Below are 12,605 nucleotides of genomic sequence, written 5' to 3'. Positions count from 1 at the left end.
TACATCCCACTTACTCTGCATTGTCAGGATTTTATATACAGAACAGTCAATACATACATGCCAGTTGGCATCAACTAACTTTTATTTCCGTGATATATGTACATAATTAATATGTGTTCTTAACAGAGAATAGGGTAGCCTTGTTTTTGTTTGTTTGTTTATTTTTTTGAGATAGAGTCTCGCACTGTTGTGTAGGCCAGAGTCAGTGGCGTGATCTCGGCTCACTGCAACGTGTGCCTCCCAGGTTCAAGTGATTCTCCTGCCTCAGCCTCCCTAGTAGCTGGGACTACAGGCACCTGCCACCACACCTGGCTAATTTTTTGTTTTGTTTTGTTTTTTTTGAGACAGAGTCTCGCTCTGTCGCCCAGGCTGGAGTGCAGTGGCACAATCTCAGCTCACTGCAAGCTCCACCTCCCGGGTTCACGCCATTCTCCTGCCTCAGCCTCTTCAAGTAGCTGGGACTACAGGTGCCCGCTACTATGCCCGGCTAATTTTTTTGTATTTTTAGTAGAGACGGGGTTTCACCGTGGTCTTGATCTCCTGACCTCATGATCTGCCCGCCTCGGCCTCCCAAAGTGCTGGGATTACAAGCGTGAGCCACCACGCCCGGCCCGCCCAGCTAATTTTTGTATTTTTAGTAGAGATGGAGTTTCACCATATTTGCCAGGCTGGTCTCGAACTCCTGACCTCGTGATCCTCCTGCCTCGGCCTCCCAAAGTGCTGGGATTACAAGTGTGAGCCACTGCGCCTGGCCAGTGTTGTTTTTTAAACTAGATTGTGATAGCAATAAGTAAAATAAGCTTGTGCCTTATTATGAAGATGTTTTCAACATTTACCTTAGAAAGTTAGGTGGGAGAAGTAAATTGTAATAATTTAACTGTAAGCATTATTATGTAGCAATTAAATTATTATAAATGTTATATAAATATATCTACATAATTCAAACTTTTAAACAACTATTATTAAATATATACATGAAAATCAGATGATGGGTTGAAATACAGTTTTTCTTTATAATGCCTTTTAATTTTGTTATGGTTCTGTTTTTGTGATTTAAAAGATAATATGGTGCATTGGAATATTACTGTCCTAGGGCCAAAACCTTCATTTTGAAACAAGACATATTCCTTTTTTGTGACTACTGGAAAGTAGTAATTTTCCTTCTCCAATACCCCAAGAAGATTCTCAGTTAAGAGAACAAATGTAACTTTTACATCTGTGACATGGTTGCTCCTAGGACAATGTGAAAAGCTTTTTAAAAAAAATCTCTGTAGCTGGTCAAAAGAGAAACAACAAACTGGGAAAACATTTGTAACAAATAAGGCATAAGAAGAAATAACATCTGTGTGAAAAGCCCATGCAAACGGGTTTTTGAAAAGAATGATACTTAACACCATAGTCGATAAAAGGAAATGGGGCATGAAGGAATACTCTTAGTAAAAAACATAGAGGAAAATGTTCAACGTTGATGCTATTAGCAAATGAAAATCTTAGAGAGATTTTTATTGCTCTACCAAATTAACAAAAATGTACAGTAAATAAAGTATTGCAGAACTGGTAACAGTAAGGTAAAACGAGCACCCTTGGTCATCATTGGTATCATAATTTTATGCAACTCTTTTGGAAAGCAATTCAGCAGTACATATCAAATATAAAAATATTCACATCAGGAATTGATGCAAATGGAATAATCCACACAAAAAAGCAAAAGATGTTCATTTCAGTATGATCTGTTAAAAACAATATTAGACTCAACCTAAATATTGACCAATCACTTAGTGTTTGTCTATATATGTTATACATTTTAAATTATTTTTCAAGATCAGATGTTAAGCTTTGACATATCAAGTGAAATCAGTATTTTAAACATATGCATATTCACACAGTATGATTTACAGTCAGTTTTTTAAAAAGGTACGCAAATACTATATGAAAGTAGTGTAAATATTTGCAAAATTACATATTGGTAATGTTATGGATTTTAAAAAACCTTTTTCCTAATACTTTCAACATTTTCCAACTATTAGTATTTTTAATTGAAAAATGAATGATTTCAAGTAATGTTTTTAAAATCTATGTAACCAGGCTGCGCGCGGTGGCTCACGCTTGTAATCCCAGCACTTTGGGAGGCCGAGGCGGGCGGATCACGAGGTCAGGAGATCGAGACCACGGTGAAACCCCGTCTCTACTAAAAATACAAAAAATTAGCCGGGCGTGGTGGCGGGCGCCTGTAGTCCCAGCTACTTGGAGAGGCTGAGGCAGGAGAATGGCGTGAACCCGGGAGGCGGAGCTTGCAGCGAGCCGAGATTGCACCACTGCACTCCAGCCTGGGCGACAGAGCGAGACTCCGTCTAAAAAATAAATAAATAAATAAATAAATAAAATAAAATCTATGTAACCATGATTTTCCATGTTTTGCTTGCTACTCATGTGACACTAGGTAGGTTTAGGTTATTTGAAGACTATCTTGCCTTGCAGTGGAAGACAGCTGCAGACAACTTGAAGACAGAACCAAGCTGAGAGATTTCTGGGTTCTGCCGCTGTTGGCTTTAAATCTGAGTTTTATTCCTTTTTTCTTTTTTCATCCATAACGTCTGAAACTTCCACTAGAATCCCTTGAGGTTTTAAAATACTGATAAAAAAGAATCTTTTAAAAAAGGAAAAAGCCATACTTTGTTGTGTAATTGTAACTACTTATTAAGGACTTTTTTTTTTTGAGACAGAGTCTCGCTCTTTCGCCCAGGCTGGAGTGCAGTGGCGTGATCTTGGCTCACTGCAAGCTCTGCCTCCCACGTTCATGCCATTCTCCTGCCTCAGCCTCCCGAGGAGCTGGGACTACAGGCACCCACCACCACGCCTGGCTAATTTTTTGTATTTTTTAGTAGAGACGGGGTTTCACTGTATTAGCCAGGATGGTCTCCATCTCCTGACCTCGTGATCCACCCGCTTCGGCCTCCCAAAGTGCTGGGATTACAGGCATGAGCCACCGCGCCTGACCTATTAAGGACTTTTAAGTGAATAACTAAGTGAAGTTCCTAGCTGGAATATTTTAGAGGGCATCTGGACCTACTCCCTTATTTACACAGAGAAAAATAGAGGCCAAGGGAAGTCAAGAACCTTAAACGATCTCAATTAGTATTCATTCTGTTAATAAATTATACCTCACCCTCAATTTAGTGACTAGATATTGTCTTCAAAAATAGTAAGTACAATTGTCTAATTATATATCCTAATAATTTTCATCATTTCAGAAATGTGCTCCATTAGGGAAATCCTTGCCTAAATAATAAAATCTAATTACATCTTAACATATTAACATACTTAAGGGGACAAGTTGTTCATGTTGTTTAATCTGCACTATATTTAATCCTCTTCCTTCATCTTTTTTTTTTTTTTTTTTGCGATGGAATCTCTCTGTTGCCCATGCTGGAGTGCAGTGGCTCAATCTCGGCTCACTGCAACCTCCTCCTCCTGGTTTCAAGCGATTCTCCTGCCTCAGCCTCCCAAGTAGCTGGGACTGCAGGTGCACACCACCACGCCGAGATAATTTTTGTATTTTTAGTAGAGACGGGGTTTCACCATATTGGCCAGGCTGGTCTCGAACTCCTGACCTCGTGATCCACCCGCCTCAGCCTCCTAAAGTGCTGGGATTACAGGCATGAGCCACCACGCCTGGCCTTCCTTCATCTTTATAAGAAAAATTTATTGAATGGAAAATTAAACCTGTTATCTGCACATTCATTAAAAGAAGAAGTGTATTGAAATTACAACTCAGTTTGAATTACATTTTAAGAGTCTAAGGAACACTGAAATATTTATTTTTTATTCCGTTTTTATTATTGATTTGTTTTGATTATTTTGTAGCAGTTACTTAGTAGAAAGGAACACTGTAATATTTAAACATTAAAGGCAACTCTTACGTTAAAACAATGTCACAACAGGACTAATCTCATTTAATGAATTTTTTATGTATAACAATAGGAAATAAATTTGAATTGTAACTACAACGCTGGTGCCAATGTTGTTTTTTCATGAGAAACTTCTTTATTTTATTATTTTTTGAGACAGTCTCATTCTGTCACCCACGGTGGAGTGCAGTGCCGCTATCTCAGCTCACTGCAACCTCTACCTCATGGGTTCAAGGGATTCTCCTGCCTCAGCCTTTTGAATAGCTGGGATTACAGGTGCCCATCACCACGCCCAGCTAATTTTTGTATTTTTGGTAGAGATGGGGTTTCACCATGTTGGCCAGGCTGATCTCGAACTCCTGACCTCAGATGATCCACTCGCCTCCACCTCCCAAAGTGCTGGGATTACAGCCGTGAGCCACCACTCCCGTTCAGAAACTTCTTAAGAACTTTTGAAGGATGAGATGATTTGCCCTTTATTTTAAAAAATAGTTTATATTCTAGATATTATAAATTTGAAATGAATTTAAGTAAAAAATAATACTACCTATGTCTATAATAAGAAGTTTGGTAAGATAAAATTTCCTTGGCCGGGCACGGTGGCTCACGCCTGTGATCCCACCACTTTGGGAGGCTGAGGTGGGTGGATCACTTGAGGTCAGGAGTTCAAGACCAGCCTGGTCAACATGGCAAAACCCTATATCTACTAAAAATACAAAAATTAACCGGGCATGGTGGCGTATGCCTGTAATCCCAGCTACTCGGGAGGCTGAGGCAGGAGAATCGTTTGAAACGAGGAGGTGGAGGTTGCAGTGAGCCAAGATCATGCCACTGCACTCCATCCAGCCTGGGCAACAAGAGTGTAACTCCATCTCAAAAAAAAAAATGTATTGGTTCTGATTAGAGAAGTTTTTAAAAGCTTTTTTATATTTATAGTTTATATGAAGTATAATTATATAGAACACTAGTAAAAGTATACATATTTGAAACATTTATAACTGATTTAATTATCTGAATGTATAAAGAGGTTTTAAAGTTCATTTATGTGAAGCAGAATTTACTTACACTTGGCTTTTACAAAAAATGCTCACTGATAGGATTACTAGATTAATCTGGGATTTTTGAGTTAAAATTATAGCTAATTATTAATGAACTAGAATCTTTTATTACTTAAATTTCTCTATAGCATACTAGGTAAATAAAGATTTGCTTCTAAATTAATACCAGGGCTTAAGCTTACTGTGTTAACTGCTGCAAAGAGAAAAGCCTATATAAAATGTTGGCGCTACCACAGTGCTAGAATTAGAAAGAAAAGGTCGAGCGCGGTGGCTCACGCCTGTAATCCCAGCACTTTGGGAGGCTAAGGCAGGCAGATCACGAAGTCAGGAGATGGAGACCATCCTGGCTAACATGGTGAAACCCTGTCTCTACTAAAAATACAAAACAATTAGCCGGGTGTGGTGGTGGGCGTCTGTAGTCCCAGCTATTCGGGAGGCTGAGACAGGAGAATTACGTGAACCCAGGAGGCGGAGCTTGCAGTGAGCCGAGGTAGCGCCACAGCACTCCAGCCTGGGCGACAGAGCGAGACTCCGTCTCAAAAAAAAAAAAAAAAAAAAAAGAAAAAGAAAAACACTGCTGTCTATGTTTGCTTTGTCTGTATTTACCTACCATCAAATTAAAACTGAAAACCCAGCATTTGCAATCATCATTGTCATCATCCTGTCATTTCTGTCTTTGATAAACTGTTTGAAAACTTGAAAAACAAAAAGCCATTTTTAACCAGTTTTTTAAAAAGTGATCCCTCTTAAACTGCGGTTTCAATACCCACCTCCTCCAAGGAGATTTCCTCAGTTTATTTCATTTATTTGCCAACTTAGAGCTTGATTTCTGGCTTACCCTTTTTCTTACAACAGTTCTTGAAAATTACCATGAGAAAAATGATTATGTTTTTGTCTGTGTATTTCCAAGTAAGTCTGTACCCTTACTGAGAATCAGGACTTTGGGTTTCTTTAACATGGCAACAAACCAAATATTTGTGGTACAGTTATAAATATTTTATTTCAAAACATTAATTAATTTTTGAAGCTCCAATAAGAATATTGTTTTTCTTTCCCCACCTTCACAGCTACACTCTACCTCACAGAACATCAACCTGGGACCGTCTGGAAATCCTCAGTATGTTTAATTTGCTTCAAACAATTTTTTAACTGAATTTTAGGAAGATCTTTTTTGAGCTTATGCAGATATGTATAATTACACTAATTTAACTGTAGGCCTTTGAAATATAACCATAGTTACAGTGAATACAGTGCTGTCATATGCTTGACTAATTTACTGCTCCAGCTTTTCACTGCTTTAGGAGAGCCCTGAGGAATTTTTAATCCACAAATTGTTAATTGGGTTCTGCTATTTTGTCATTGTCACTTTTCTGGGTGGGTGGGTGGGGTGTGTGTGTGTGTGTGTGTCTAAAATCAGTAGACCATATTTCCCAAGGGACTATAAGTCCTATGAGGTCCTCTGAAAAAAAGCACCCTTGCAGGCCGAATTGACATTCTGCTGGTGTTTGGTGTGATTGGTGCACCCCTGTTGTTAGCCAACTTGTTCCAGAGGAGTCATAATGGACATTAGCATATTAAAGGCTATTAAACTTTGTTTACCGAGTTTCTCCCCATATTCCCAGACTGATTGATTAGTAATGTCTGCCATGGGTTGGAGGAGGAATGTGGTCTTGCTGCCCTTACTTGTAATTATCCTCACAGGTATATTATATTTACTCTGAAGTGTTTTTTTATTCTAGGCTTTCCCTACCCTTTTGCTCCACTTGGAGAATGATATAGGTGGATGGGAGAAGTGGTCCAAGGACTGCGTCCTGGTACACTTCAGCATTATGAGATCAGGAAAGAACTGCTCACAGAGACTGAGAAAGAGACAGTAAGATAAGAGAAAAACCAGGAATATGGTTTCCTGAAGTCAGGGGAAGAGTGCCTGAAAGAGGAGGGAGTAATTAACTCTGTTAATGTGGCTGATAGGGCAAGTAAGATGAAGACTGAAAATTGACCACTGGATTTCATAAAGTCGTTGGTGACTTTTAATGAGCAGTTTCAATGGTGTGGTGGTTGGTATAAGACCCTGATCAGAAAGGGTTCACAAGAGAACTAGAGGAGAGGACAGCAGGTAGAGACAACGAGTTTACAAAACTTACTTGAAGAGTTTTTGCCTCAAAGGAAAGCAAATAAATAATGATGCTAACTGGAAGTTTGGTTTTAAGCATTGTTTTCTGTTGTTCATAGCATTGAATAAAAATGGCAGCACAAAAAATGGATTTTTTTTTTTGTTGAGACAGAGTCTCGCTCTGTCGCCTAGGCTGGAGTCCAGTGGTGCAATCTCTACTCACCACAGCCTCTGCTTCCCAGGTTCTCCCTCCTCAGCCTTCTGAGTACCTGGGATTACAGGCAGCCACCATCATGCCCGGCTAATTTTTGTAGAGACAGGGTTTCACCATGTTGGGCAGGCTGGTCTTGAACTCCTGATCTCAGGTGATCTGCTTGCCTCAGTCTCCCAAAGTGCTGGGATTACAGGCATGAGCCACTGTGCCTGGCCAAAAATGGAAATTTGCTTTAAGTTAAGGTTCATCCCCAGCAGTTAACAGTGAGGCTTGGAGTATGGCCTCAGCTCGCCTATTTACTGTGTTTGAGGGACCTGCATGCTTTTCACTGTTAGATTTGTTTACAAAGTTATTTCAGTACCTCTGCAGATCTTAAAAGAAGAAAATAGTCCAAAGAGCAGGTTTTTGAAGAAGAAAAACATGTAAATATAGTTAAGTGTTTATCTCACTAATCTTTACCTGTCATTATTTAACCTAGTTCTGGTTTTACTCTCATGTTTGAATTACCTATTTTTTTGATAATTAAGCAAATTTCAAATCTAAATGGATTTATTCCCCTCTTCCCATACAACTTGAATTCAGACCATGTTGGAGGAAACGGCTGTTTTGGCTGCTTAAGCTCCCCTTTCTGCTGCCATGTGTTTTTGTCTACATAACAGCCAATGCTGTTTTTACCTGATAGGTTAAGTTAACAAATAAAAGGGCAGTCTTAGTATTCCCTCTTGCTTTTCTCTTCCTGGCTTTCCTATATTACCATTCATGAGAATAAGCTGAGAAGTATTTTATCTTTAATGTACAATAAGTGGTTTATATGAAACACTGTAATGACTTTTTTCTCCATCAGAAATTATTCTTAGTGTCTCTACTAGGTGATCCAACTAGCAGCTTCATTTTCAGAATTACCACATGCCATATAGTCCTTAGAATGTATCACTTATTTATATAGTTATTTAATTTCCTCAACAACATTGGACCATGATTAATAAAATTGGTTTAGATAGAAGCTATTTCAAGTTCAAAACTCTACATATAGGATATGCATATATCCTTTCCTCCCAAAGAGAATATTATTGAAGTTCCTCTTAAGCAGAACTTAATGAGGCTTAAAGTTATGAAATGTTTTATCTGATCAGAAAGTAGATATTATTACTATTCATATTACCTACTCTGCATGAAAGATGAAATACTCAGCAGGGAAGCTAGAGTTAATAGGCTGAAGTGTTTTGTGCCTAACATTTATTTTTTAAAGAGGGAAGTGCTAAGAAATGTTTAAAAGTTAATCTTTCCAATTTCTAGGAGGCTAATTCTTACTGTTAATTTATTTCAGTGCCAAACCAACTGACTTTGATTTCTTAAAAGTTATTGGAAAAGGCAGCTTTGGCAAGGTAAGAGTGTTTTGTGAGGTTTTTATTTGGTTTTGGTTTTGGGTTTGAGACAGGTTCTCACTCTGTTGTCCAGGCTGGAGTGTAGTGGTGCAGTCATAGCACACTTGAACTCCTGGGCTCAAGCCATCCTCCCACCTCAGCCTCCCGAGTAGCTGGGACTATAGGCACACACCAGCACGCCCGGCTAATTTTTTCACTCTTTTGTAGACAGGGCCTTGCTGTCTTGCCCAGGCTGGTCTCAAATTTCTTTCCTCAAGTGGTCCTCCCACCTTGGCCTCCCAAAGTGCTGGGATTACAGATGTGAGCCACCATCCCCAGCCTAAAGTGTTTTTATTTTCTCATTCAGTAAATGAGTACTTAAGGAATTTATGCTTTATGTGTGTGAGCCACAGGACTTTTTGGTTTGCAGGATATGGAATTAAGATACTTTCCTCACCCTCAAAATACTAACAATAATTAGGGAGAAAAGGCATCTACTCAAATTCTGTAATAAAGTTCACTTATTCAGAAGGTATTTGTTGAACACCTACTATGTGCCAGATACCCTTCTGGGCCCTGGTTAGAAAATTACAGAAATTGACATGGTCACTACCTTTGTGGTGCTTACAATCTAGGGTGGGGGGAATAGTCAATTTAAAATATTCAGTCAAGTAAATAAGTACAAATAATAATAGCAGTGCAGGAAATGAAGAATAGGGTGAAATGACAAAGGACAATAGGTAGCTGAGGGAAGATTCCCATTTACATAGCTCCTCAGAAGACACGCTATTTAAGCCAAAGCTGGAAAGACAAAAATGAGCAGCTGTGTAAATAACAGTTTGAGAAGGAACGAATGTGTAAAGACCCTGCTTATTTTCTTATGGTGTCAGATGAATCAAGTAACTTGACAGTATAGCCATACCAAGGAAGGAGAATCACTTAAGGCCAGGGTTAACAGGAAAGCATCATAGATGAAGTTATCAGAATCATTGAATATATTTAAGTGCTTTTTTGCAGTGTACTTCAGTCTTTAGTAAAGATGGAATATGTATGTGTTTAATCATATTTTGCTATATTTGTAGCTTTTGGTAACCAATTTGTTTCTGGGTTTCCTTGACACTAGAAACTGTGGCTATGCGATTAAACCCATGTATGTTTATTCACTCAGCAAATATATATTATCCACCTGCCACATGCTGAGTATTGTGCTAGTATAAGCAACAGGAAGTTAGAAATGAATCCTGCTCTCAAAATCTCCAAAATTCTATTGGAATGCTTGAGATAGTTGTCATTAAGAACAAAAGCATTATCTGTCATTAAAAACAAAAGCATTGTGGCACATACCTGTAATCCCAGCTACTTGGGAACCTGAGGCAGGAAGATCGCTTGAGTTCAGGAGTCCAAGACCAGCCTGGGCAACACAGCAAGACCCCATCTCAAAAAAAAAGTCATTATCTTTTGGAAACTTCATGTTTAGATCTAGAGTCTTATCAGGATTTGGTTCTTGCATATAATGTGAAGCATAGCATCACAGTTCATTTTTTTCCATGTGGATAACCAGCTGATCTTATACAGTTTATGAAAACTGGTTTTTTTTGTTTTTTTTTTTTTGCCATCTGATGGGCCACCTGATCTCCAGGGCCACCTTTATCATGTATTCACTATTTATACTTTCACAGATCTGCTTTTAGAATTGTTTTTTTTTTTTTTTTTTTTGAGACAGAACCTCACTCTGTTGCCCAGCCTGGAGTGCAGAGTGCAATGGCGCGATCTCCGCTCACTGCAACCTCTGCATCCCAGCTTCAAGCAATTCTCCTGCCTCAGCCTTCCGAGTAGCTGGGATTTCAGGCACACGCCACCATGTCTGGCTAATTTTTGTATTTTTAGTGGGAACGGGGTTTTACCACGTTGGCCAGGCTGGTCTTGAACTCCTGACCTCAAGTGATCTTCTTGCCTCGGCCTCCCAAAGTGCTGGGATTACAGGCATGAGCCACTGCGCCCACCCTCTTTTTTAGATTTTAAGTTTTGTGTTTCTGTTTCTAGATTGCATTTCTGTTCATTTTCTGTTCATCGGCCTGTTTATCCTGACGCCAGTACCACATTGTCGTGACACCTGTAGCTTGATATCCAACAGAATTAAGTCCTCCCTTCTTCAAGAGACTATTCTTAGCCCTTTGCATATCAATATAAATAAATTTCAGAATCAGCATATCAATTTCTGCAAAAATTCTATTTGAATTTGATTGGGATGGCATTGACTCTGTAGATCAATTTGGGAAGAATTATCATCTTTACAATATTGTGTTGTCAAATCTGTGACCATCGTGTATTACTTTGTTAATGTAGCTCATCTTTAATTTTTCCCAATAATATTTTGTGGTATTCTGTTTAGAATTTTTTTTGAGACGGAGTTTCGCTCTTGTTGCCCAGGCTGGGGTGCGGTGGCACAATCTCAGCTCACTGCAACCTCTGCCTCCTGGGTTCAAGCGATTCTACTGCCTCAGCCTCCCTAGTAGTTGGGATTACAGGCACATGCCACCACGCCCTGCTAATTTTCTATTTTTAGTAGAGACAGGATTTTTCCATGTTGGTCAGGCTGGTCTCGAACTCCCGACCTCAGGTGATCCACCCACCTCAGCCTGCCAAAGTGCTGGGATTACAGGCGTGAGCCACCACACCCAGCCAGGTGTTTTTTTATGCTGTTGAAAATTGGTGTTAATTCTTGAAGCTGAATATACACGTTACCTATGACACACTGGTTCTACTCCCTAGTTTACATATCCAACAGAAATGAATATCCACCAGGAAAGGTATATACAGGAATGTTTATAGCATCATTATTCATAAATCTAATCTATCAGCAAGAGAGTAGATACATTGTAATGTGTCATATAATGGAATATTCCTCATAACAAAATATGAGAACTATGCTATATGCCACAATGTTAATGAATATTTCATATAATTTAGAGTGAAAGAATTGAGACAGACAGCCTTATCCATGTGATTCTAATTACATGAAATTCAAAATAGGGCAAAAGTTACCTGTGTTATTTCAAGTTGACATGGTGGTAGTTAGTTACCTTTGAGAAGAAGGATGAGTCCTGACGGATTTAGTAAAAGAGAGGCTTTAGGCTACTGGCAGGTTTTTTTTTTTTTTTTTGAACTGCATACTGGTTACATAGGTGTATTCACTTTGTAACAATTTATTGAGCTGTAGTGATGAGTTTTTCTATATGTATGCTATGTTTAATAAAAAAATTAAAATCTTGCAAAATGATTAGAAACCAACAAAGGGCACGCCTGTAATCTCAGCACTTTGGGAGGCCCAGACGGGTGGATCACGAGGTCAGGAGATCGAGACCATCCTGGCTAACACGGTGAAACCCTGTCTCTACTAAAAATACAAAAAAAAATAAATTAGCCCTGTGTGGTGGTGGGCGCCTGTAGTCCCAGCTACTCGGGAGGCTGAGGCAGGAGAATGGCGTGAACCTGGGAGGCGGAGCTTGCAGTGAGCTGAGATCACGCCACTGCACTCCAGCCTGGGCAACAGAGTGAGACTCCGTCTCAAAAAAAAAGAAACCAACGAAGTGCAATAAAACAGAAGAAGGCCAGGTGCGGCGGCTTACGCCGGTTATCCCAGCACTTTGTGAGGTCGAGGCAGGTGGATCGCTTGAGCCCAGGAGTTTGAGACCAGCCTGGATAACATGACGAAACCCCATCTGTACAAAAAATTCAAAAATTAGCCAGGTATGGTGACACACGTCTGTAGTCCCAGCTATTTGGAAGACTGAGACAAGATGATCACCTGAGCCTTAGGGAGGTCGAGGCTGCAAGTGAGTGAAGATTGCACCACTGCAAGATACTCTAGATTTCTTCAGATTCTTTAAAGCCTCTGCATGCGACCCAGCCCACTGTGGAAATCCATGGCCCTTTTTCTTCTGAACT

At 39.5% G+C, this 12,605-nt stretch overlaps 1 protein-coding gene across 3 annotated transcripts in view; it reads left to right on the top strand.

The window, feature by feature from the left end:
- The window catches only part of LOC100586435 (serine/threonine-protein kinase Sgk3), a 148,222-nt gene that overhangs the window by 108,380 nt on the left and 27,237 nt on the right, over window positions 1-12,605 (top strand). For all 3 annotated transcript variants that reach the window (XM_030795045.1, XM_003274791.4, XM_030795046.1), the window contains 2 exons: window positions 6,034-6,083; window positions 8,621-8,678. In XM_030795045.1, coding sequence (XP_030650905.1) covers window positions 6,034-6,083; window positions 8,621-8,678 — 108 coding nt within the window. The remainder of the gene's footprint in view (window positions 1-6,033; window positions 6,084-8,620; window positions 8,679-12,605) is intronic.

The sequence above is a fragment of the Nomascus leucogenys genome, chromosome 16, assembly GCF_006542625.1.
Source record: "Nomascus leucogenys isolate Asia chromosome 16, Asia_NLE_v1, whole genome shotgun sequence".
Taxonomy (NCBI): Eukaryota; Metazoa; Chordata; class Mammalia; order Primates; family Hylobatidae; genus Nomascus; species Nomascus leucogenys.
Note: the sequence above shows the minus strand (reverse complement) of the source record. Positions and strands in the feature narration are given on the sequence as shown.